The sequence below is a fragment of the Leuciscus leuciscus genome (genome assembly GCF_965113295.1).
Source record: "Leuciscus leuciscus genome assembly, chromosome: 3".
Lineage (NCBI taxonomy): Eukaryota > Metazoa > Chordata > Actinopteri > Cypriniformes > Leuciscidae > Leuciscus > Leuciscus leuciscus.
The window spans coordinates 37551945-37579028 of record NC_138727.1 but is presented as its reverse complement, the minus strand read 5'-3'; the positions used below and the strand labels follow the sequence as shown (position 1 = coordinate 37579028).

General features: G+C 39.3%; 2 protein-coding genes across 3 annotated transcripts; one reads left to right on the top strand and one right to left on the bottom strand.

Annotated features, from left to right (window-relative positions):
- Positions 1-23273, top strand: prr36a (proline rich 36a). The gene is made up of 6 exons (XM_082163508.1): positions 1-327; positions 9741-10442; positions 10741-10828; positions 15028-15191; positions 15297-17936; positions 19901-23273. The coding sequence occupies exons 2-6, from the start codon at positions 9851-9853 to the stop codon at positions 20911-20913; spliced, it is 4497 nt and encodes a 1498-aa protein (XP_082019634.1). The 5' UTR covers positions 1-327; positions 9741-9850; the 3' UTR covers positions 20914-23273.
- cUnh19orf67 (chromosome Un C19orf67 homolog) lies at positions 22795-26592 on the bottom strand. 2 transcript variants are annotated; one of them, XM_082163514.1, is made up of 8 exons: positions 26447-26592; positions 26012-26133; positions 25731-25914; positions 25112-25256; positions 24935-25035; positions 24523-24702; positions 23877-24038; positions 22795-23631 (listed from the first exon to the last, which is right to left on the bottom strand). In XM_082163514.1, the coding sequence occupies exons 2-8, from the start codon at positions 26115-26117 to the stop codon at positions 23487-23489; spliced, it is 1023 nt and encodes a 340-aa protein (XP_082019640.1). In that variant the 5' UTR covers positions 26118-26133; positions 26447-26592; the 3' UTR covers positions 22795-23486. The 2 variants fall into 2 exon arrangements, with proteins under 2 accessions (XP_082019640.1, XP_082019641.1); XM_082163515.1 differs by lacking the exon at positions 24523-24702 and having other exon boundaries at positions 26447-26585.
- Positions 26593-27084: the final 492 nt, after the last annotated feature.

Below are 27084 nucleotides of genomic sequence, written 5' to 3'. Positions count from 1 at the left end.
CGGTACTTGACACCATTGGATGAAAACCGGGAGTCCGATGGGCTTTTTGGTGGCTTGCTCCTTTTTAGTTTCTTAATTGCCACGTTAGTGTTTGGTTAACTCCCTTCACACTGGTTTCAGCTGAAGGCGAAACGCGAGAGTAAAGCAGCGGGCTGAGATAAAGGTTTTTTTGTTGTTGTTGTTGCACGTTTGTATATTTTAAGCAGTTTGCACAAGGAACCTCACGCCTCCCGTATCACCTTGTCGCCGGTGTGAAGTCGTGGACTGTCTGCATTTCCAGACTGAAGCAGAGGAATCGAAACAGGACGCTTTTAAAATCATCTGAAGGTAATTAATGGCATTTTAGAGCATGTTTGCTTCTATTTCAACCTGTTTGCCTGGTTCAAATTCTCTGTTCATATTGTCATTTCATTCGGGACCAAAATCAACTTGGTTTGCATTCGGTTGTCGTTCTGAATATTTTCTCGTATCAGGTTCGGTTTCGTTCGGATTTTGCATGTTTGGGTTGGGCTGGGCTTTTAAAGGATGCATCGATTTATACACACATGGTATGAACTGAACAGCGGCCTGCGCTCCGTTTGTTACACCGATTATCTTTTTAATATACGTTTGTATTTAATCACTGCGCGTGAAGGGCATCGTAATTACTCAAATGTTTCGCGTGGCTGCTGCGGACGGTTACATGATTCGTGCTCGGATAAAAATGAATGTCCTTGCATAAACATTTTTTTTCTTGAGCATAAAATGATCATGTTTTCTACAAAATAGCCTATGAATACAACATTCATCTGTCTTAAATTCAAAGAAATCGCTGCATTTTGTGGGGGTTTCTATAGTAGCCTATATGCTCAGCATAAAACGTTTAGTGCTGTTCTTGGGAATAACAAGATTTGATGTTAAGGAATTCAAATCCCTGTTTTAATCGAAACGCGCATAATATGACAATCGAATCTAGTACACGCTGGTCCACAACATAGGTTAGCTGTCCGGTGTTGTTCTTACCCGCCTCGCCTCTCTTTATCCGACTAAACTTCTAAAGCTCAGAGAAAATCGATAGTATAAGTGGACTCTCATGGATTGCCGTTGTTTGATATGGTCGTGATGTGGACCGCCTGTGGTACTTATCCTGAGCTTGTCTGGTCAATGCCACGTTTTGACTTGAAATTATCGTTTGAATCGTGTTGATGTCATTCTGTCTTATCACCTTTCCCATGTAACGCCAGTAGGTATGTAGATAACAGCGTGTCTCTCATCACACCCTGTCTCTGTTTACATTCTAGGCTTCAGTTCTAGAAGTTCATGACCGCTTTTAGCGCTAATGGCCCGGATATTTACGCGGCCGCTCCGGGAACTGTTGCCCATTCACCAGCGATTCTTTCATGAGCGGTCGTTTTGTGTGAAAAGTGTTGATTTTAAGGTGCATTCGGCGATTTCTCCCAAATTAACAGGGTTTACACAAAGAGATGGAAAGCACGTTTTAGAAATATCCTTAAAATGAGGTAGGTTCACTCACGTTAGATGAAGAAATCAATCTTATTCCAAAAGAGTTAATTCTACATGGAGCGGGTCGCCCATCATGGGCGTGGCCATGTTGAGATCCCGTGACCAGCGGAATTATGCAATTAACCAGTTAGTAATTTGAACAATATTAACACATTGACTTTAAGTCAGTACTTCTAAACAAGAGAAGGATCGGCACCAAAATGCAACACCACAATGACACAACCTGTATTGGTTCCAGCCCAAGATGACTTAAGTTATGAAATCATTAGCTCACAGAATGCAATAGAAAGCACAATCAATCGATGCATAACACTATCGGCTAAAAAGTCTAATGGAGCAGCAAGAGTGATTGGTAAAAATGTCCTGTTTAAACAAAGCTGTCAAAGAAGTATGGCTAAAACAACCATTGGCAGCAGCTGTCCCTGCAGCAAGCTAGCAAAACAAGTTAACAGCATGGTCCAGATTGATAGAATAGACTGGCAGGCTGTTCGAACAGAATAAATTCAAGTGGGGATGCATCCAGGGCAATAGGTGTTACTATTAAGTCCAAAACTGGTACTACCGGGTCGTATATGAGCCAGCTAAATGTAGCCTTTAGAAAAACTTGCTGAGTGCACCTTTAATTTGCAAGAGATCACATTTTTTACAGGGTATTTTTAAACACCCTTATTTATGCCATTTAATGTGAATCCACTATGATGTCTTGCTTAGCCCATAATGGTCTATTGTGTTTCCCAGTTGTCTGTAATGCCAGCTGTTGTTGTGACCCCCCCACAAAAAAAAAACCCTGATTGACCCGAACAAACAATCCAGAGCTAAAACCAGTTTGTTGCTAGAATGGTAGAACCGAGTACATGAAAATGGGCTTTCATTGTAATGTCTACTTGTCCTAAAATGTATGATAGCTCCTCTGTTTAGGTCAGTCAGAATAGTGTTGAGCAGGGACAGCTGCTGTCAATGGTTGTTTTAGCCATACTTTGACAGCTTTGTTTAAACAGCAGACTTTCTTGCTTCTCCGTTAGTCTTTGATTTTTTTAGCCGATAGTGTTATGTATCGATTGTGCTTTCTATTGCATTCTGTGAGCTAATGATTTCATCACTTGTTAAGTCATCTTGGGCTGGAACCAATACAGATTTTGTCATTGTGGTATTGCATTTTGGTGCTGATCCTTCTCAAGTCTGTGGTCGGTATTTTGGTGATGACATTAGTTTTTTTTCTGTCATTTTTGTTTGTGCACAGATGCTCAAACGTGCTGCGTAACATGAGAATAAACCTCATTAGTTCTCGCACGTCAAGTGGACATGCTTGCGCTTCTGTTTACTACAACTGATGCTGATGTGTGCGCAGATGAATATTTATGTGAATAAAAGCCTAAATTCAATTTGTTCATCATAAAGCGATCGAGTCTCTTCAGAGAATTTACTAAACCGCTCTATTCATATGGATTCGTTTTACAATCTCTTTATGAACTTTTTAAAGCGTCAAAGTGGTAGTTGCGTAGACTGTCAATGGAGGGACCGAAATCTCTGATTGAAATCTTGGGTTTGGAACGACATGAGGGCGAGTAAATGATGACAGATTTTTTTTATTTTTGGATTAATTAACCCTTTAAGGGTGTTTGTGTGCATATATATTGATGTCCTGGCCAATGCAGCAGTCACAGATTGGACTATTTAACAGCTTTTGAGATGTCTGGTTGGCTTCAGCTTAGCCGTGACCTCATGGTGGGGTGGTCGAGTTGGACAAGCAGATGCACAGCTAGGAAGAAGCCCCAAATTTTCTGTAGCAGATGAATTAAATAAACCACATAATCAAATCGGTTTGCTTATTCACCAGTCCACTGCCTTACAGATACTCTGATAACCTAGTTTAGTATAAACTCGATTGACTCCACTTCCAGTAATGTGAATTTCAGACAATCATTAAGTCCTGGTACTCTTTCATTTCTTGTGAAATGGCTTCCTGAGTTTTTACCATCGGGATAATCTACTTGGTGCTTGACGTCAGTTTGGCATTTGGAAAGAACATTTTGAAATACCCCTTTATTATATTAAATCCTTTCTGGTGGTTTTATAACCCCCAAATCTGCTGAAACCCTGCCACTGACATAAGAGCTTTTAACTGTCAGCAAACCAGTGCTAGATAACTTGGCAGAGAGTTTGTTTGTGTGTGTTTTTTAGATGGAGCCCATGTCCTGTTTTAATCCTCCTGGGCTCAGTTTCTATCCATCGCAGCGTCCTGCTGCGTGTCCAGTATGCAAACTACACCCAAACCATCACGCCACCATTCACCATCTGTTCTTTCTCTCCTTCCCTCTCTCAAAACTCCCTCCCTCTCCATAACATCTTCTGACGCTAATCTTTTTTGTCTGTCTTGAACACGTGAGATGGTTCCAGCTTTCTCTTTACTCAATTTACGCTCAAAGTTAAGTTTCTTCAAAATTCCTTTTACACCACTTTTACTTTTGTCCCGTGTCGTTTTGCAGCCTCTTTCTGTCCAATATCTCATGTTGTTTTGGAAGCCCCGTTCTGGCTGTGCCCTGCCCCCGTCAGCATGGTGCGCCGCACACAATGGGGAATGTCCTCTCTTAATCCTTACATTACGCATGGCAAAATCAAACCCTGCTGGGTCATTAAGCCCCATTCACACCCTATACTGAGACAACACAGACGGCTCGCTTGTCTGGAGTTAATCCCGTTGGATGAGTGGGAGCAGGGTCATCACGTTTCTTCCTGTTTATCTGCATCGTTACTACCGTTTCACACTCCCTGAAGTCTGACACTTCAGCTTGACCCCACACACAACACTGACCCATTACCCTTCCCTACTACACCCATATAGTAACCATTTACCAATGCAAATTACAGTACTAATGACGACAGGTTACTTTAGATTGACCACAATAAGAACTGAAACCTGCTAAAGGAACTAGTGAAAAGTGGAGAACATTTACAGAAAGTGCTGATTTATATAATATCTATATGGGTGTATTTTATCTGTAAAGGGGTGTGTTTATGTGTGGAGAATCAGAAAGCCGAGAAATCACACCCACCAATAGTGACTGATTTATTACTTTGAGCATATTAAAGAATTTCCCCCTTCCTGCGAGAAGACTTTCACATGGGCAGTTTTCATAGTCTCTCACAGTTGTGGGTGTATATGAATGTTGCGACTTCCTGTCTCTTGTCCGTATGAAGGAATGTGGTGTGCTCATAAACATGCTGAGATGTAGCTCAGGGAGAAAGATGGGAATCTGGGTTTCCTAGCAATACGCAGCATGTTCCATTTTGTTCTGGGATGTAACTGATATGCAGGCCAAGACAGAATCTGAAGAGAATACCCCCCCCCCCCCCCATCCCCCATCCCATCCTTTTCCTTTGCTGATTTTGAAAAATATGCTGCTTTATGCAGAGTTTATTAAATGTTTTTGCTATTTTGATTAGGCTTTAAGCTACTGATAAGAGTTTAGTACTCTGTTGCACATTTGACTTTTTAAATCCATTCTGGAGATTTTCCTTTAGGATGAACACTGAAAAAGTCGGGCCTAGTTATTACTGGCTGTCGTTTTCTATATGGGAAGTGAAAGTAAAAAGTGAACACCCACAGACTGATGCCCATGCAAATTTCAGAGGTCAGTGTGCAAATAGCCTACTAAACACTGAATTATCAACTTGAGACGCAGGTCAGACTTGTTTTCAGATGTGTATAATAATAATAATAATAATTCATTACATTTATATAGCGCTTTTCTCTGCACTCAAAGCGCTTTACATAGAAGGGGGGAATCTCCTCAACCACCACCAAAATATAATTTGTATAATGTATAACCAAAATATTATTTGTAATAATTTGCCGCTTCAAATTTTGTAAAAATTTCAAAAGTTTGAGGTAAGTTAGTTTTTTTCAATTCAGAAAGGATGCACTAAATATGATAAAGATTTCTAATAATTTTTTTTTAATTCATCAGAAAAAGTCCTGAAAACTATTTAAAACATTAAGCAGCTGAAGGATCATGTGACACTGAAGACTGGAGTAATGATGCTGAAAGTTCAGCTTTGCATCACAGTTATAAATTCTAAAATGTATTGCAAAAGTTATTTTAAATTAAAATATTTCCCAATGTATATTACAGTATTACTGTTTTATTGTGCTAGCACCCTTCTGAAATCTAAAATGACAAATGGGACACCCTACGGTCTCATGGACACGTGCATGCAGCAACCATTGTAAGTCCACAAGATCGAAAGTGCATATAAAGTGTGCCATTTCTGACAGGGCTGTAGGTGTAGCGTAAGCTCAGATGAGAATTAACGAGAAAAGACCAAAATTAATGAATTAGAAGTCTAAAACAAGAAGATTTAAAGCGGATTTCGATATAAAAGAAAAGGAGCTACATTCTACGCCGGGTCAGAGGTCACCCTTCCGCCGGAACTCGACCCTCTCATGAAGGTGATGGATGGATGGATGGATGGATGCGGGTTTTTTTTCGAGCTTCAAAAACTCGGGCACTATTCAATGCCGTTACAAAGCTGGGAAAAGCCAGGATATTATTTAATATAACTCAGATTGTGATTGGCTGAAAGAAGAAAGTCATAATACATTCTCGGTGTATGAGGGTGAGTAGCTAAATTATGGGATAATTTTCATTTTTAGTTGAATTATTCCTTTAAGAAAAACTTTTGTTTGCAATGCAAGCTCTGTTTTGGACCTGCCAATTGAAAGATGCACATTATCATTTTAGTCTTTGGTAAGAGCAGCCTCATGGAGTCAATGTGGGAGTCCAATGACTAATTGACTGTAATGTGTAGGGAGTAAAAGAGAGGGAATAGGAGGGGTGTGTTGCTGCACTCTTTCAGTGTTTTCATGTGTTGATCTCAGGAGTGCATGTGCCAGTGGTAGCGTTGTGAGAGCACTGCCTTGTATGGGCAGATTGTATGAGGGGTATGTGTTTGTCGTTTCTGTCTGATTTTTTACTTCTCTGGTGAAATCCGTTTCATTATTTGATCTCTCATCCCATTCCGGTTATTTTTCCATTTTCGCCTGGTAACATCAAGTTACAGATTATAACTTTGTTGTGAAATCAGAAGTTAAAACTAAACTTAACAATTAGAATGAGGATCTAGATATTTGTTAAACAGAGGCCTGGGTCCTGCTGCTGGCTCTTATTACAAGAATGCAGGATGTGGCCAACTACAGCTGCATGGAAATAGCTGCACGTCTGTCTATGACAGTTGGTTATGGCTCGGCCCTGAGGAGCTGGAAGCCCTGCGGAGGAATTTGGGTTTGCAAGGTCTCGCTATTTGTTCCTTTTTCATTTTGTATCAGTTTCTCTTGCACAGATTCTCTAGAATGTGACATTTGCTTTGTGCCTGTGTGTGTGTGTGTGTGTGTGTGTGTGTCTCTAGCTGTCATCTGCAGATGTTTCTGAACTGCTTAGTGGGACGCTGTCACAGCACAGTCCATCAAACCACTACACTAAAAGGACACACACTTTGGAAATGACGTCCCCATGTGGAAAGCAGCTTTATAAACTTCATTCAGCTTAATTTATTTCAGATCTGATAACACCAGAAGTTTAATATAGGGCTAGGTTTAGGATTAGGGAAGCACGTTTTAAAATGTCCTCATGGCACCTTTATAATCCTCAGTCTATACATGTCCAATATCCTAATCTGTTATTTGTTTGGATTAGGGAATTTACAAGACGGGCATGGGGTTTAATGAGAGGCAGACGAGGTTCCTACTTTCATTGAAAAACTGCAAATATTAGTCATTTTTAAAATCATACATTTTCCTTGTTATGCTGTGCTCTACAATATCATACCAGCTATTGTTTGCACTTAAACCATGGTAATTATTTATTTTTTCATTTGAAAGTGACTTGTTTCTTTTAGTCAGTTCTTTTAAATGAATTAGTTGATTTGGTTCATGCATCAGTCTGAAAGGCTCATTAGCAGATCAGTCTTGAATCAAATAGATGAATAGCTGAAAGCCATGGAAAAATCACAGAAATGTGTTGGTCGAAAAGTGTTTTCTGTTAAAAATAGACATTCTTTATTGCCATCTGTGGCTCCATGAAGAACCTTTAACATCCTTGGAATCTTTCCATTGGATAAAAGTGTCTTTACAGTGGAAAAAGGTTATTTAGATGTTAAGATGTTCTTCACACTAAGAAGAACTGTTCACTGAAGGTTATTTGGGGGGATCCAAAATAGTTCTTCTAATATGGCATCACTGTGAAACCTACTTTTGGAACTTTTATTTTTATGTATGCACAGATTTGGTTTGGATGATAAAGTAGGCTTTTAAAAAAAAAAAAATGTATGAGCACCTGAATGTTCTCACAAGTGTTTCTGCTGTTAGATTTTCTGGTAGTTCTCATTTTAATTTAGTTTAACTTGATGTACAAAAATAACTAAAACTAGTACTGAAACAAAAAACAAAAATGAATAACTTTATAGACCTGAAAAAACAAAACAAAGATGCTCAGACTTTTACTAAGATGAAAATGGAAAAATATCAACTTAAAACTAATTTAAAATATTAATAAGAGGTGAGAGAGATGGGAGAGATGGAGTGATATTCATGGGAAGCTGAACTGTGATGTAAAACAGCTGGATTCATTCCTGCAGATATTATCTTGTTTTCCAATGATCTGTGCTGTGCAACGTTTTTTACTTTTTTACTCTTCTCTGACTCGATTGGATGTCTTTTTTTTAATGTCCCCTGGTTGATCTTCACATCCACATGGAGACACAGCAGCAGGGCTGCTGGGTAATTTCTGTGCTGTCCTGGGCAGAACGATGACCTCCCAATTCATCATCTTGGCCTGTAGGATGACAGAAAGTTTTTTCAAGAACTTGTCACCCATCTTCTTTGTTTTCTGTCTCTTGAGTGACTTCCTTCAACATTTTTATTCACAGTTTTGCTGTTTGTTTTCCTCTTCTTGATTCTGTCACACACACTTGAGCCCACTCATATCCTGCATGATGATGATTTGAAATTTGATTTCTCTGCTTGCCTCATCATTGTTACTTCATCTCACCATTTTCCCCTTTTCCCTTTCTTTATTTGCTCTCTGGATTAGTGGCTTGGGCTTGTTGAAGAGCCAGAACAATAGCTCAGCTGCTTGGGCCATCTGTATGGCTGCAGATGAGGAACAGATCTGATGCAGAGGAGGAGGGGGAAGGAGAATGGAAGAAAGAGGGGGGTTGTGGTTATGTGGTTAAGGAGTAAGACAAGAGGATTCTGAATAAAGGAGTTTGGAGAATGGAGAGGGGTGAATGGGTGCAAAGCCCCCCCTCTACACCCCCATTGACCCTTTATCCTTCTTTCTTAGAGCCTAAATTCCACAATCTTTTTTGCTGACGAACTTTTGCATCAGTCCATGAAGAAAAAAAAAGACTTGCATAGTGCAGTGCTCCAGTAAAAGAGTTCTATTGAAATTTTCTTTTAGAATTCTACCAAAATTTAATTTGAGTTTTATTTATGAGACATGAAAAGTTGTGGATTTGAATCCGTGAAAAAGATGTCTACTGTCTGGGACATAAGTGTTTCTTCACTTATGACATCATCTCTGTTTACACTTGGCAGACAGGAAATTACTAGTTTGAATGAACCAGTAGATGAAACCTACAGTCCAGATAATGGCATCATATTTCTGTATAGCAGGTGGTGGTGATGGCTCTGTGTAAATAATCCACACAAATCAAAGCTATAAATCATCTTAATATCCTGAATTTTTTTTATGGAGCCATTTCTGACTAATGTATTGGTGAATGAAATGAGTGAGAAGTGAATGGCAATGTTATAAGTTGTAAAATATACAGTGATCAATATTCCATCCTGTAATGCATGACAAATTGTCACTGTATTTCTGGCAAGAACAGTTGATGTGTTTATTTTATTTTAACAGGATACTTTTATAGTATTTCACTCTATATTCGAAACTATTTTAAAACTACAGTGAGCATCTAGGATGCTTGACCTGGACGTGATCTTTTTTGTATTTTGGTTCTTTCATAATGCACCATTTCCTGTTTTTCCCAAGTTGCCATTCATGAGGATGGTTCCCTTTAGAAAACACTGCTTCCCATTTAACTTAAAGTTCTCTCTCAGTGGAGTGTTTATTTTTTTTCTTACTCTGATTACTTAAAAGTCTTTTATTCTATTACACATGGCAAAAGCTTTTCTCTGGTAAACTCATTGTATTTGTTTCTTTCCCACGTTTTTACAGGGCAGTTATTGAGTTGGTGAACACATCCGTTATCCCTGGGTTCAGTGTGTGAGCAGCACTGAATCCAGCGAGTGTATCTAGCAGCAGCCAATCGACGGTTAATATTGGAGATGAAACCTGATGGGGTGGCCACATCACCATCTGAACCAATGGAAACTGAAGGAACAGAACCCGTAACTGATCCAGCCAGCAGTGACGGGGCATCTCAGAATGGTACTACATCATCACCTCCACAACCTGATGAACCCCAAATTGAGCAAGCAGCTCCTCCAACTGTGAAGGAAGCTCCTGGGAAAGCAGTAGATGCTAAAAGCAAATCCAAAGGCAAGACTACAGCAGCAGGCCCGGCTACCACTGGACCAGGCACACGACCCAAAGCAACCCAAAGCCGTGCGGCTAATGGCCTCACAAAGACTGCAGCGAGTACCCCAACCAAGAAACCCATTCCAGTGGCCACTACTGCAGCAGACAAGAAAAAACCCACCACTAATGTTGGACAATCTGGTCCCAGTAAGAAACCTGTTGGCTCTTCTACTGCTGTTGCAACCTCAAGGGCCCAACCTAAAGTAACGACTGTTGGAACTAGCAGATCAATGACGACAACTGTTGCCAGTGGAACAAAGACGGGAACAGTTGTCGGCACAGCCACCAGCCTGAGTAGAAGACCTGCCACTAGTGCTGCAACCAAACCCAAAACCACAGGTAAGATGGCCAGGCATGAGTTAAGTTCTGGTACTTCTAAGTTTGGATTTGGGCATGTACAAATAACTAATCGTAATTAGAAAATAATCCATTATTGTCATGTCATGTATATTTACAACACGCACCTCTCATGGTGTAGTGAGTCATTATGTGCTAGTTTTTTTTTTGTAAAATAAAAATACATGTAATTTAACTGTGGTTCTTTTCATCATGGCTTTGCATGATATTTCACCACTATTTTCCAAAGCAATCCCAGTGAATTTTCACTTTGGAACATTATTTATTTCAATTTCTTCAGCTCCAGCTCCAAGGCCAGCCACAGCCCCTGCTGCCAAACCCAGCGCTTCAGCCACAGCCAAAACCACTGCAGTTCCCAAAACTAACAGGTAACGCAGCTTTTGGAGGTTTAGATGGTCATTTGAGCTTGGACATTTGACTGTATTTGAATGGAGAATTTAAATGTTGGGAACTGAACAAATATTTGACTTTTATGTGGCTTTAAGGTATCAAAAAGGCAGATTTGGATGCAGTCACATTTGGAAACTGCTTTGTGTTTAGGGCACCATTTAGTGGAGAAACCATTATCAATATCAATGACTGCATGCTTTTTGCAGTGGAATGGTCACTATTGTGTGTCTGGCAGTTATTGGCTCAAGTTTCTGTCCCTTTGTGAGTCATTCTCCCTGAAAGACTGCTTAGATCATGGCTTAACCAGAGTATAGGCCCAACAGTGCTCTTTTTGTTGATGATACACTCTGGGAATGATAATTGGTGTCTTCACTTGAGTTAAACCAAGTTAGCTACATTACCAATTATGTCCGTCTTTTTTGTCTTCAGTCTCTTGTTTATTCCTTTCATCCCAACATAACATTTTATTTTGCAGTTTTACTTAATCATTATCAGAATCAAATGATTGGGACTGATCAGTTTTATTTCTTTCCCCATCTCACAAATATTTCCTTCCCCAATTTATTACTATTATTCTTTCTTTTATGATTAAAAATGTCTATAATGCAATGAAAACACAAACTGCATGTCAATTTGAAAATTTGTATTACATCATTTTAAATTATATTTATATTAAAATGTAAGTAATCCCAAACAACTGCATGACATTGAAGTCATTGGCAAAAAAGTTTGGGAGCCTTGTTTTGAAGAGTTAAACTGTGTTTGTTGCAGCTGATTACTTCCATATCAGATCTCCTCAATTGTACATAGAGTACATCCAGTTTATTACTAGTCTTGTCTGCTGATTACAGTTTAATGATGTGCTTAATTCTATGTATTTATGTGGTAATGTCAGTTTACAAGGCTGTTTAGACTCCCTTTTTATAGTGTGTTTTAGGCAGACTACAGGGTGTGGTTTGTGTGCTTCTGCATTGACTCTGAATTCACTCTTGAAATGCCCAGAGAATAGAGAAATGGATTGTGAATCGTGTGATTATGAGCACTCATTTGATCTTTCTGTTTAGATGGGTATGTTTTCCTTTGATGCATGTCACACAATGCATATCCTCACTGTAGCTTCAAATGAAATGTTTGCACTGCAGAAACACAATCACACCCCCACTGTGGGAAATGTAAACTAGTTCCATCAAAGTCTTCTCATGATCCAACTACAGCTTCTCCCCCTCCTCTCATCCTCGCTTTCACTCTTACTTTTCTTTCTGGTATATGTGCCAGCTAGATATTTCAGGCATTTCTAGGAGGATATAATTTTTTGCCTGTCTATAGATAACATTGTGATTGTGAGGTAAAACTAAGAGGGTTTTGGGCCATGGTTCTGCCACTCCTACTAGACCAACCATCTTGTTCACTCAGTTTGTAGTTTCATGGGATTTGGATAAGTGCTGTGCTCAGCAAATGAGTTTGAGTTTTTCTGTCTAGTTTGTAAAGTGAGTCTCTTGAATGTTTAGCCTGCAGGAGTCAGAGCATTTTCATTTCCCTTGAAATGAGCTTCTGGTTAGCCTATCTCTATTTGTTTTCCTTTTTCCTTTGCTGCAAAATTACTTGTAAACCAGATGGCCTTTGTCACATTATACCACAAGACAAATGTTTAAATATGAATGAGCTTATACATTTTAAAATGGTGCTAATGAGGTCGAAAATAAAAGCATGGCAAACCCTTACAGGTCCAGAATGAATGGAGCATTTAAAACTGAGTGAGTGATGTTTTAAAGCAGCGTGTAACTGTGCAAAGGAAAACCACTGCCCGATGCTCTACTGAACACTTAAAAAAAAAAAAAAAAAATCCAGAACAGTACCTTTATGGCCATTACTTAATTAAAGCTTAATTATTGATATGCATCGATGTCTGTCCAAGTGGGTGGTGTTCTTTTCCATTGAGTTAAAGGCAGATTGCTCCTATAGGAACATCTTTGACCTCTTAACCGTAGAAAAGCACAAACTCTACTATCATTCACATTCACAGAGCATTTAGTTTTGACATTTTATTGCCATCTTAAACTTCTCGACCAATTATTTACATAAAAAAAAAAATTGGTACATAATGGTCTACCATGTTATTGTCGAGTCTTGTCTTGTCTTTATCAAAATTATAGCCTTGGCAATTTATGTTCTGTTTGGCCAGAAATATAATGAGCCCTAATCAGGCAAAGGTTTTTGTAAATAAATGCCTGAGCTTTTGAGGTCAGCATGTCTGTGGAAACTGCTAGGTTCGTACTCTCCAGCTGCATAATTTTAATCGAGTTGTAGCCATAATGCTACAGAAATGAAGATAAAGATGCAAAGCTGTTTACTTTAGTTGCTATGCTACGTTTATCTTATGCCTTAATGCTCTCCTGTTAGTTGCCCTCTATTTATATAATGTGATTGCAGTCCTATTTTCTTTTCCCTCTTGTTGTCTTTATTCTGCTTTAATTTGACCAAAGATGGCTTAATCAGTGTCCTAGAAAGTACAAATAAACCTAATGTAGGTCATGGAATTGTATTGGGAAATTCCAGTTCTTTTGTTCTCATCCTTTTAACAATTGGCCGTTGTTTCAGAATAATTTGTGGGGGAGATGTTATAGCCTTGGCATGTGGGGCCAAGCCATTTGACCATGTTCTCTATTGTGCACTTCTATAAGGAACGCGCTCATTGCCTGTATTGTCTGTGCGAAGAGCTGGAGTATGTCTTCTGTCATGATTATTGGTGTGGAATTGAGCATTCCAACATGCTTCATATAGTTCTTATCTTTTGAAGTTCTGGTAGATTTGATTCTTGCTTAAAGTATTTTATGTTTTTGATTTATAAAGACTAATGCAAAGGTCATGACATTTAAACAGACGTTAATCTGTTCCGATGGCATTCCGCAGCGTTGTACTGTATCTACATGTATAACTAATTGGGCTGTCAAAATTAACGCATGCAATTTAATTTGTTCAGTTTAACACATTAAAAATATTTAACGCAATTTATGCAGCATCCGTTTTGGTGTCATGTTCGTGAAATGTGGTCAATGTGAAATTATTACATTATAAAAAATATATTAACTTGTATTAATATATGAACATGTTAGGTGTGATTAATCGCAATTAATTACAGAAAAATGTGATTAATTCGCTATTTTTTATTTATTTATCGATTGACAGCACTAAACACAGATGTTCAACAGTCAACAGTTTTCCCTGCATATTACTCTAATTATTATTGTCTTACTACTTTTAGTTCTGATTAGTTGCAGCCTGTTATTTAGGTTGGTAGCTTGTAAATGTTATCTGGGATTCACTAATGCAGTGTGTATACAGTGGCACTGAACTGTTCCCATAGTATTTTTAGTAGCGTTCTTTGTTTGTGACGCATAACCCTGTTGTGCTCATGTCCAAATAAAACCGAAAGAACTTTATCAGATCCTATCAGAGTTTTAAGCTGAGTCTTAGGTCCAGTTAAGGACAATATGATTGTCGATCATCTAGCTAAGGGCAATTTGTGAACTGCAAGTCTTTTTGACTAAAAAAGCATCCATTAAAGGGCAAGTAACTGAGGCATATGAGATGATGATGCAAGTGGTCTTGTCATCACTAATTCTCCCCTATGTGAACATGAAAAGGTGAATTAAGAGGCAACTACATTAAGGGAGTATAGCCTAGGCCGAAGGAAATTGATTATCATCTTCCATTTCTCTCTAATGTGGTCTCTTACCAAACGCTTTACCTATCCCCACTCCTATTTCCTTCATCACACCATTTCTACTCCCTTTTCTACTTTCCTCCTCCCTACTCTAATCACTTTCTCCCAGGTTAGAGAAATGAGAGTTAGATGCATTAGTTGATGAATGGCCCTAGAGGATTGGTTTTCTGTTGCTGCTTGAAATTCCTTTTATGGTACACATGCAGACTACAGATTTACTACCCAAGACAGAAAGCTGGTTTGATAAGAACCTATTTTGTGCAACTGTAATGATACAAATTATTGCACCTTGAAACTTACCTCGTCTATCTGCTTTTTGTACTTTTTCAATCATACAGTAAATTATCTGAATGTGTAAAATGCATCCAAAATGCTAAAATTGAAATGGCAAACATCAAACAGACATCCCTCTTTTTCTAAACCGCTCATGACTTTTTTTGTGTTCTTTCTTAGGGCAACTGGAAGTTCTGCCCCACGACCAGCTGCTATATCTGCTACAGGAAGAACGGTAACCAGTACGACTACTTCTACTACTACTACTACAGTAACTAGAACAAGCCGCATTGCTACACAACAGCCTGTTAAACCCTTGGTTACAACATCAGCTGCTCGGAAAGGTGATGCACCATTTATTGGCATTTAAATTCATATTATTTATGGAAAAGCATTGCTTAATTTTTGCTCATTTCATTAAGTCATCAAAATCTATTTGTCATTTATAGATGTTGGAAAAACGAGCACTACAGCACCTGCAAAAAGACCAGTTGCCCCAACAATATCTCATCCTGCTTCTAACAAGCCTTCAAATTCAGAAGCTCCTAAACCAGCTGCAGCTACCAAACGACCTCCACCTGGTATCAAAGCACCTCAACCCAAACCAGATGACAAAAAAAGTGTACCAACACGTAAGGTGCCCCCTTGTCCACGAAACAATCCCTCACGGCCAGCATCAGGCAAGAATGCTGCAGCGTCTCCTAGTCGTAGACAAGCAGGTAGTGGGGTTGGTGCGAAGCTTCAGCCATCTAAACCAACACAGTCTGTTTTGCCACTTGTCAAAGGAAAGCTCGATGATAAACAATCTGCAGCAAAGCCTGATGATGAAGCTGCAGCAGAGTCCATGCAACTTTCAGCAGCTGCAGAAGCTACTGTTGCTGTAGCAACAGCTGCTGCCATAGCCAGGGAAGAGTCTGTTTCAGGGCCTGAAGTTACTCCAATTGTTGAGAGCTCTCTGGATGCACCAACCTCCTCTTTAGATGTGCAGGAAAATGTAGATGTGCAGGTCCTTAATGTAAACTCCCAAAGTGTGCTGGATGTTTCTAAAACAGAGCCTGAGGCTCAAGAGGTCTTAATAGAAACTAGTCCTGCTGAAGTGGCTTGTCTGACATCATCTGTGGTTGATCATGAATCTGAAGAGCATGTGTCTGAAAAAGTTGATGAAAAGCTTATTATGGCTGTGGAACCAATTGCGCAGGAAGCAACTGAGCAGGAAACCATGACTGCTTCACCAGTTAATAACTCTGTTGCTACTATAATGTCCTCAGGTGTAGAGATGGCTGAAAAAGCTGACGCGATTAACAGTGACTGTTATGAAGCAGTGGAAGAAGAAGAGAGAGAAGGCAGTCAGCAAGTATCTTTGTCAGAAATGAGTGGCACCCAGCCTACCGAAGAGTCTCAACCTGGGTCAGCTGGACTTGCTGGGTCTGCTTGGCGGGCAGGGGCCTTGCTTTCGGAGCTCGACTCGGAGGAGGTGAGTTGCAGCCAACAGGGAGCATCAGAGCTCAGCGCTCCAGGTGTCCTGGAGGGCACGGAAAGCTTGGATGATCTAGGTGATGCAAGCCTTAAAGGAGCTGATGGTGAAGGTGCATCTGTTGGGTCCCCTGATTTTGAGAAAGTTCCTGATATTCTTGCTAACGAAGATGACGATGATGACGATGATGATCGAGTTTGTGACATGGAGGTAGGGTCAGAAAGAGCAGAGGACTCTCATAGGCAACATCATGACAATGAGGATGATGAAGAGGATGAAGATGTAGAAATGGCAAGTGAGGGCATTACTGAGAGTGGGCTTGAAAGTTATGGTAATGCAGATGAGGATGACTTGACCGAAGACTACAGATTAGACAACTTGAACCGAATCCAGCCTCCTCCCATGGTCCCCTCTGCCCCTCTGGCAACCCAGTGGAACCAGTCTAGTTACTTTGCTGATGCCTGGGCCCAGCCACCACAACTTGCCTCTACTCTTCTCTCAAGTCCTTCCTCTGAATGTTGGCAAGCATACCCAGAGACCCCAACACAAACACCAGCTCAAGCAAAACTTGATGTTAGTTCTGAAAGAGGCTCTTCCTCCCCTATACCACCAAACCTTTATGATCCTCCAACTTGCTCACCTCAACAAGCCCCACTAACTGCTGCAGAGGGAGATGTTAGCCCCCAACCAGGCTTGACACCCTCTCAAACCTGCAAATTCCAGTCTGGTACCTCCAGTCACCCTGACTTAGTATCTGATAGTAACAGAGACACAAGTATACCAGAAGAGGTGGAAGATTGCAACAAGTTCTCCGATATTGAAACTCATTCTAAAGGGGAGCTGCAGCCAGAACCGCTGGACCCTGTCCCCACTGTCCTGCCTGACATCATGCAGGACCTAGCCATCCACCTTGAACATGATGATGAGGAAGAAGAACCAGAAACTCTGCCAGCTGATGATGTACTGGGTGGTCCAGCAACTGCTCCATCATCTCCTTCATCAGCTACAGAGGATGAGGCAAGTGACACGGAAGGTGAAATGCAGATCAGTGAACCTCAAGCTAAGCTACCTGGCACTGGGAATGCCTATGAAATTGTGCCTGTGGGCCACAATGTGTCCAGTCTGGAGGAGCGGGAAGAAATGGGCGGGGAGAATGAAGCTGGTGGTGGTAGTGAGACTCCTCAGTCTGCCACTTCTGCTGCATCCTATGGCTTTGACTACATGACCTCTAACTCCAATGCCCAGTCATCTGCCGAGAGTTGCAGCAAGAGTCCTGGCATCTTTTCTCTTGAAAACGAAGAGCAGCTCCCAGATGAGGCCAAGGATCCATCTCTTCTTAAAGAGTTGATCCTGATACCTACCACTGCATCCGGGGAAAAGATTGATCATATCAAAAGCCAACATGGGGAGTTCCGGTCCTACTCAGAGCAACAGTACATGCTGTGTGGAGAGTCCAGTGAGTTGCCTGAGCCCGATTCAGTACCAAGAGTTGTACCCTTACAGTCAGGTTTGACTGACCCTTCATCCCCACAGCACCAAGAAGAAGAGCAAGATCTTAACACTCAGCATCCTTACTACTCCACTATATGCGAAAAGACTGATAGTCCCCTGGCAGGTAACGTATAGAGTGCACTTAGGATTTTGTCTAGCTTGGGGTTTCCCAGTTGATGATGTCTTTTTAATCAGTTAAGAAAACGCTCATTCAATGGTTCCACTTACACAATATGAAACGGATATTAAAACTACATTTATAAGTATATGGCTTAGAACCTGTATGTGCAATAGCTACTACCATTTACACTTGAGGTGACTTTCTCAACTATTCTTTTTAAAACTAATAATGGGTGTTGGTCTGAACTGGCATGAAATTGTTTGTTTGTGGAGTCTTCAAAATGACAAAAAAGAAGCATTGAAGAAAAATGAACAATATAATGGACTTTCAACATATTTTGTGTGTATTTATCCAATTCTTTTTTTACTGAACAAATGTATATTCATTGCTTTTTGTATTCTGTTGTCTAACTATAAATGCCACTCTTTCATCCCTTTCCCATCATCATTATCATATCCTGTCCTCACATGTTTCTCTCTTCTGCACTTTAGGGTTTGCTAACCCCTTACTTTTATGTCTTATTTGGAGTACTTATTGTCTTAGCGTTAAATAAAGGTTAGATGTTTAACATGATTTATTTTTACTCTGTATGATTCTTGAGGTTTGCGTTTTAAGGTAATTTGCACTGGTTTATTTTAATGCCCACTGTTCATCCATCACTATGGACTTTCAAACTGGTAACATTTGAAGTAGCAAAATGACAACAAAGATTACTTTGTTTCATAATATTAAATACCTAATAATAAATTCTAATAAATATAACAATGTAAAATATTTAGTATATAAGGATGAGACACATTCTTGGTATTGTTTTATTTTATTAAAGCTTCAGAGCACATTTGGGTCATAATGGAATATTTGATTTATTCACTTAAACCAGTTCGTACCGTATTTGTTGTGGCATTATAATTCAGTTACTTATACAAAATTGTAAACTTAAACATACACATTTGCACACAAATACATACGTTAAACCTTGTGTAAGTGAATTATATAAAGAAAACAGGATGCTTGCAGCAGAAGAGTTTTTCTTCTATGCCAGTATGTTCCTTTTGCTTGTATTCCTCCTCCGTTCCTTGTTTGATCCCGCCTTCCTCTCAACTCCCTACCATCCAGAGGAGGAAAAACAAGATCTGACCCCATCAACCTTCTGGATCTCATCCTCTATCAAGGTGCTTTAAGTCCTCCACCTCTTTTTTGTAATTTTTTTTTATTTTTTATTCTCCATCTTTGTATTTTGATACTGCTGCTTCTGGAGTAGACTTTGCACACCTTCCACTTTGGGACTAACTGGGTGAAACCGCTTTAATCACTCTGATTATTAACTGCTGAAGCTATTTGAAAGGACCTGACTTGACATATTTACCTGGACTAATTGGACTTGAGTAAATCCCTATGCTGGGTTGTTCTTAATCCCCCAAACTGGACTTGCTTTGCACAATGCACTTTTCTGTAATTTTTCCTGTTTTTAAGCATGCTCACCTCACCAAAGAAATATGCTGTACACTGAGGTGGCTTATTGTGTAAAGCATGTTTTGTTTTATATGCATGGATCTATTGGTGGGTCATGTTTTCTCATTGTTTAAAAAAAAGTTTGCTTTCTGCTATATTGTAATATGCATGGTGAGCACTCACTTTTGCATGTGTTCAGCTTGTCACATTAAGGGAGATTGTTTACCTCATCAGCTTTTGTTTTCTTTGTTTGCTCTTCACACTAGTTAGTGGTTACTGCATATACAGGGTATAGCCACTTTTATTGCACAAATCTCTTCACAAAATGTCACAAGGTGCACATTTAGTTATGTTTCTTTTTCTGCTACAATTGTTTAATCTTATACTTCAATCTCACAATTTTGTTTCTCCACAATGCTTTTTTCTGCTTCACCAAAACCATCTTTAACATTGTTTTATTGCATTCTGATTAACTCTCCTATTTTAACATGCTCTGGACTCTGCTTCATTTACAGAAAGGAACTTAAGCTTTCCGCCACAACCAAATGACTTGCTTTCCATCCAAATGACGATGTCATCCAAACTTCGTCTCCGGCCACGTGCTGCCCATGTGACCCAACCACCACGGCTTCCCACTGACCTCCCACCCAGAATACCAAATGCAGTGACAAACACACAACTTCGATGTCTAGAGCAACACCAACAGCACCTTCATGAGATCCAGCAACGACAGGAGAAACGTAATCGAGAGCAAGAGAGACAAGAAGCGAGAGAGGAAGAACAAGTGAGGAATGAAAGAGAGCAGGAGGAGGAACAGAGGAGAAATTTACTTGAGTTGCAACTTAAGCAGCAGGAACAAGAACTGAAGCAGCGACAGCAGATCATGCAGTGGCAACAAGAACTTGAACAGCAGCAGCAGCAGCAAAAACACAAGGTGCATACACCAGTCGTCCTCTCTCCTTCATCAGGACTCTCCACCATCTATGAAACGGTGGAAGCAAGTGACACAGAAGATGAACAGGAGGGACAAAGAGTGCTTGAAGTAGAAGATAAAAGCTCTTTCAATGTGTGTCCTGGAGAAGACATGCAGAGATGCACTGAAAAAAATGACTCAAATGATCTTTATTCACAATACTCAACACCTTCCCCAGAGTCTACTACTCAAGATTCACAGCGAGAACTTCAGGAGACGGACCCTGCATCACATCAAGACAGTCCTTCTCCCTTGGGATTTCCCGAGCAACCTCCACCTCTGGAGTTTGACTGGGGCAAGAAGGTGGACATTGTTCATCAGCTCATCCATCAGACATTACTGCTTACAGGTGATGGTTGCTCGCCCCTTTTTCTGCTCCCCGGAGGAGCAGGTGGGACTCTCAGCCCCCTCGAAAGCAGCCTGTGGCCCAACTTGCTGCCACCTCTGACACCCCCTTCAGCCACCGTGACGTCTGTGAGCAGCTTCTCACCTGAGGTTCCAGGCAGCTCTGCTCAAGGTGAGTGGACCGTTGTAGAGCTGGAGACGCATCACTGAGGAAAGTTCAATAAACAGCTTCCCAAATATGAACTCAAAGAATTTAAGATGAAGGTCCCACCAATAGGGAAGCGCATGTTGTAGCATTAGATAACCGTTTTATGATACTTTTACGGAGGATGTTGTCACAGATTGGACAGGTTCATCCATTTCCGTTCTGCAATATTTAAGCAAGTGGAGGAGTATAAAACTGATGAACAAGAAACTGATGCTGCAGAACAGGACTATCACCATCTTGCTCTTTCTTTGATTGGTCTTGAACCTGAGAGTAATTCTAGAGCAGTGAGCTTTGATTTCAACTCTCCACCCACTCAAAAGCTATGAAACACTACAGTCCTACAGCCACGTCTGACCTGCCCCCATGCCTAAAAGCCATTTCCTTAAGGTTTAATTGAGATGTCTGGCTGGCTTGGACTACATACATTTATCTCTTAGTCATTATTGAGCCCTCTACCCACAATGGAGGCAAAATGCCAACTCAATGACTGAGCAAGTTTAAACAAAATGGGCCCCTTTCTTTGGCTTCTCTGAGCAAAAGATCTATGAAAAAAGATGAGGTAAATTGAAACATGCAGGTTTCAAAATCAGGTGTGTTTTCTGTTTTTTTGCTCTATGCTTATTACAAAAGACCAAACTGGTTGAATGCAGCTTTTGTGCAATTAAATAGCACCAAATGCTGTTATCGAAAAACTAATTTCCTGTGCATTAATTAAATCCACTGGTTGACAAGATTTGCAGGAATTTCACTGGGTAATTCATTGAATAATTTGGAAATGAAAACTGTAAATTAGAAGACAGTATTACAGATTTTCCAAGAATGCACAGCTACCTGAAATGACACATTATGAAGTGACGCATGGAAAATTTGTGACCTACAAAGTAATGATTTTTTTTCTTTTTTTCTTTTTCTGGAACTATATGCACTGCTGTAACATTTTAGAAATAGCTGACACCAGAACCATTTGACATTCTAGATTTGAATGTGTTACAGACTTATTACAACTATATGAGATGACCACTGTGCAGCTACATCAAATAATCATCTTTACTGTGAACCTTCTGAACACTGTGCCTCCCTTACCTGTCCGAATTTTGAATGACTAGTATCTATTTGAGGAACAAGTAGCAGCTCTCATAACCACACTTTTCTGGTTTGCTGTGCCTCAGATTGACTCCCACATTTAGAGGGCTGGAAGGACTTTAAGCTAAATTAGCACTCTCATACACTGTGTCACACAATAGTCTACCAAGTGTTTACAGTCCCTCCTTGGGGTCTAATTGTTTCGTCTCATCTAGTATGAATGGGAAAAATTGTCTTTCACTGATCTGTCTGTGTTTCTCTGCAACTTATCTGTGCGTCTGGAAAAAACTCCACTAAGAATTCCAAAGCAAAGGGAATCCAATGGGTCACATTATAAGCAGGCCTAATATGTTCACCCAAATTTAACTTGTAATTAGATAAGTCCGATGTTATTGTCGTTTATGTATCTTTTGAGGAGTTTTGTTTGTCACATCTGATTGAATGAATTGATTTAACTTGGCAATTTGATTGCCCAGAGGAATGTTAAAGCACAATTTGATTACTGGAGCTCATCTCGCCTATATTATCTGTTTTGTCGTTTGTGAAAGTACATGTATATTATTTTAAAAAGGATCATGTTTAAGTCGGTTTACTGTATTATGAAGAGAGGTTTTAATTTCATTTGTACTATACTGGTGTACTGCCTGTTTGTCCAGTGCTGTGAACTAGTAGTTTAGAGATTTTATATATATAGTACTGTTTTTGACACTGTAATTGTAGAAGAATTGTTACTTTTCTTTTTTAATATATCAAAATAACCACTTTGCATTTGAATCAGGGAACACACACAGGGATTCCAGGTAGATTGACTTTCACTGTATTTTGGCTGAACTACTGTTGTATATAACTTGACATATCACTTTACAAAAAATGTACAGGGAAAGCTACTGTATAGAGACAAAAACCAGCAGTACTAATAATGCACAGAAAACAACTCTCTAGCTCTGACTGGGCTGAATTACAATAAGAAAAATGAAAGGAATACAACAACGTTATTCATAATGCTCTGCCCTCTACATTGTTCTTTACCATGTTTTCCAAAAACTGTGCAAAGACATAACTGTATCTCAGTGGTACATTTCCCCACTTTTATTGTGTATATTTTTGTAATTTATTATTTTGAAAGGAAGGATTGTTTTATTTCTTTGTTTTATAGAGAAGAGTAGGCAGTGGGCCAGGACTGCCAGCAGGTTTTATTTCTGGACTTTGTAACTCGGACGGCCACTGTATTTTAATGCTTTCATGAAAAAATAAAGTTGGTTTGGCATTTAATCTTGAACTTTTACTCCGCTTAATGAGTTTTTCATCATTTACCATATAACAAACTGACATTGCAGAACAACATTAACAATAGCCATGAACCATAAAATAGTTATTTTGAAAGATCTACAGATTTTGGATTTACAACTTCTATCTGTACTCTGTTACCCATCTGATTTCAATAAACCAAATGCTCTTTCCAGAATGGGTGAGGCCCTGAGCAAGCACAACCTCATGTTTTAATGCCAAATGTACCATCTATTTGTGGAGACAGCAGCACCCCCAGCAGGCAGTCTGTGGCAGTGCAGGATGAAGGCTCTTCAAGTCCCAGACACAACAGCTGCTTGTACTGACCACAAGGGATTGAACACAACACCCTACAAAACATATACACACAATTTATTTAGCAGCTAGCTTTAACTGTTAGTCCTAAATCACATATCTCAAACCAGCTCAGCGCTTGTCTAGGATTAGCTTCAGTTTTTGTTTGTGTATTGTGGAAAGCAGAAACTAACTGCAGTATTATAAAATAATATATGATTAGATAGTAATGTAAGTAATTATAATGCATTTAATCATTATTTCTCCATCTTTTCCTATTGAACTGAGGGCAGTACATTACCAATCAGTGATGTCCTCTGGGTCAGGGTACGTCTGGACCCACCGACCAATAGACCAAATCCTTGCCACTCTTTTCTCTCTCTCTGTATTTTCTCCCTCGCATGTTCCCTCTCCATCCTTATCATTTTGTGTCTCAATGACATCCTCGCAGCACAGAAAGTAACTGTGAAGGTAGTAAGGAGTTGTAAAAATTAAGATGTGGCACTATTCAGCGCCAAAATATGACTTATGTTCTCTTTTTGATAACCTGAGATTTGTACTGGAATTTAGAATGTTTTTGGTGTTAATAAGCTAAACAAATAAAATAAAAGACAAAGTAAGGCTATTAACACATACAATATAATTCAATCCCATGGCAAAGTGAACAAGAAACTGGATATTTGTTGAGATATTACTCCTACATTGTTATCAGTGTTTCCCTGTGCATCTAACAAAGTTGCTTTGGCTGAAAATGGATGTTTAAATGACATTATTATTAACTAACAACGATTTAACAATTTTAACATTATTTAACAAACGATTATAGTAATAATAAAAATTACTATAAAAATATAAGTAAAAATACAATAAAATTCCCCTTGCTCCTTTTTACAAACAAATGGGATGGGACCTTTAAATGACTGTCTCTCTGACTAAACCTCACTTACAACTCTGCACTGTCATATGTCTTCCCTTCTCCTCCCTGTATCTCTTGCTCCACATTCCAGCGCATACGCTTGTATAGCCCAGTACTGGCTGTGGCAAGAAAGGGGGTGGGGCAACAGTACCGGAAGATTGACAGCTTCATGTTGTCTATTTGACACTGGCCAATATAGAAGTGTGAGATACTGTAGAAAGAGATACTTAGTGAAAATCTGCAATGAAGGAAATAGTACTAACAGAAATAACGCAATCCCTGGGTATTTTATGACTACACTTATACTACATCCAAAAAAACAGGCCTCTGACTGAGAACCTTCCTTTTGTGCTAATAAAGGATCCATTTCTTCTGACTGACTCTTCACCGTCATTGGCAAGTCTGCTGCCTGTCTATATCTATGATTTTTAATTGGTTTGTACCTCAGTGGATCAGATTCCTCCAGTGAGATGAAACTGAAGGAGGCGTATAGCAACATCAGCTGTTCCAGACGATAACACAGTTGCTGAGAGAACTGCAAAAGCTGTGATGGATATAAACACAGTGAATATGTGAGTTATTCCCACAATGCAGAGCGTGAGAATAAATCAGTCTCTCACCTGTGTGCGAATATATGTGGACAGAGGTGGACGGAAGGGGTTGGAGTTTCTGGCTGTGGACTCCAAGTAAGTGAAGTACGACTGACAAGTTTGCAAAAACTTTGGGACAATATGGGCAAACTCATAATTCTGGGGGCAGTCTTGGCTATAACAACAATAAATACAAGAGCAGATTTTTTTTTTATTAGGTGGGTAACATCAGAAGACATTTGGCTGTTAAAAATGTTTTTGTACAGAGCTTTCTTTTCTGTGTTGACGTATTTGCTTTTGTATAATAAAACTGTGTTTCCTCGTCTCTTCTAATATCAAAACAACAATAATAAAAATCCAATAACATATGAAGAATTCAGATGCAAAAGCCTCTAAGTGGCATCTGAAATTTTCTTCTAGAATGATCATTTTTATAAATCTTATATTTTTAAGTTAAGTAATTTCACTTAAATGACAATTAATAGGTAATTTGCATTGCCATTTAAGTGAAATTATTGATCTTAAATATACGAGCTTGATAAAAGTGATAATTCTAGAAGAAAACTTCAGATGACACTCATATGTTGGCTTATTAAAGCATAATCAATCATGAGACATCGAAATCTTCTTTTTCTAGATATAACCGCACCTCCACAAAAGCTGTGTTTGAAACTCATCTGCCTTGTTCAGCAAGTACTGAAGCTGTTTTTCTATGGGAGAGATTTTTTCATCAATCGTTCTCATATCTTGACAGGATGGAGAAGTGTTTCCTACGGCAGGACCTTCACCAAATGACCTCTCATCACCAAAAGAGGGCGCCATTGTAGTGTCTTCTGTAAACAAGAGAAGTATTTAACGCATCAGTGTGGCGCTGTTTGGGCTGGGAATAGATAATATAATTCGATTTTTTTTTATTTCCAGTTACGTTACCTTCAGCAGTCTCTGTAATCGTTCCTACTTCTATCATAGACTGAGTTGCTTCATTCTCTTTGCATAGTGAAGACTTAAACTCAACATGCTCTGAGCTTGCCATCATGGCTTAATCAGCCAACCTGAAACCATGAAATAATGAGCTCAGCTCTGTGTGACACGAAACGTGTGTAAAATACTTTTTAAAGTAATTGACGACTGCATCCTTGCTAACACAATCGATAATCGTCTGCAAACACGTCAAAATACACGTGACAAGATTTGTAAAATATGTCATATCTGCAATGTCACAAACTTTGACGGCTAATTGTTGACTTTGCTTATTAATTTTAGTCTGTACATTGTATTGCACCTGTGACTAAACAAATAAATACAATAATTAGAAAAATACAAATGATTGTGTCGCAGTTTAGAGGTTTGAGTGATTTCACTTACCGTTACCGTATTTGTATTTCCTCGCCCGTTGTCGTTTTACTCGCCATGACCATATTTGTATTTCCTCGACCGTTGTAAAGCCACTCGTTATGACCATATTTGTATTTCCTACTCTTGAACCTGCTAGGACTGCCATACGAAACCCTCCCAGCAACAGGTATCAGAGTTGTACTTATCTAGTACAAGGTAACAAATAAATATTTTCATTGTACATTTTTTTTTATCTGTGTGCAAACTCAAATCTTACGTCTCAAGTGGTAGTCCTGTTGCTGCCTTCTCAAGATGTTATACTGATGATGATCTCATGCATCGTGATAGGAATCGTTTTTTAAAAAATTAAGGAATCGTTTTAAGTAATTTAAAGAATTAGTTCACACATATATAAATATATAAAAAATATAAAAATCTCACGTTTTTATTCTACTCATTGACCTGTATGCTGTTTTTTTTTCCGTGGGGAAGAATTGATTGGTCAAAAATCAGTGTAGTGCAGGTTGAGTCATCAATATTTTTGGTCCCTTTAGCAAGATGTGATGTGATCTTGTCAACTCTGTGAGAAAAAAAGTAAGAATTGTGAGATTAAATGTGAATTATATTTTTGATTTTTGTTTTTAATTATGGCGGAAAGAAGCTTTCAT

What these genes read in the sequence shown, in the direction of transcription:
- prr36a (XM_082163508.1), top strand. Translation starts at nt 9,851, where the DNA reads ATGAAACCTGATGGGGTGGCCACATCACCATCTGAACCAATGGAAACT. An exon ending in GCAGTTCCCAAAACTAACAG is followed by an intron (nt 10,829 to 15,027) that starts GTAACGCAGCTT and finishes GTTCTTTCTTAG; the next exon opens with GGCAACTGGAAGTTCTGCCC. An exon ending in AACATCAGCTGCTCGGAAAG is followed by an intron (nt 15,192 to 15,296) that starts GTGATGCACCAT and finishes TGTCATTTATAG; the next exon opens with ATGTTGGAAAAACGAGCACT.
- cUnh19orf67 (XM_082163514.1), bottom strand. Translation starts at nt 26,117, where the DNA reads ATGATGGCAAGCTCAGAGCATGTTGAGTTTAAGTCTTCACTATGCAAA. An exon ending in CCACATATATTCGCACACAG is followed by an intron (nt 25,036 to 25,111) that starts GTGAGAGACTGA and finishes TATCCATCACAG; the next exon opens with CTTTTGCAGTTCTCTCAGCA. An exon ending in GAGGAATCTGATCCACTGAG is followed by an intron (nt 24,703 to 24,934) that starts GTACAAACCAAT and finishes CTCTTTCTACAG; the next exon opens with TATCTCACACTTCTATATTG.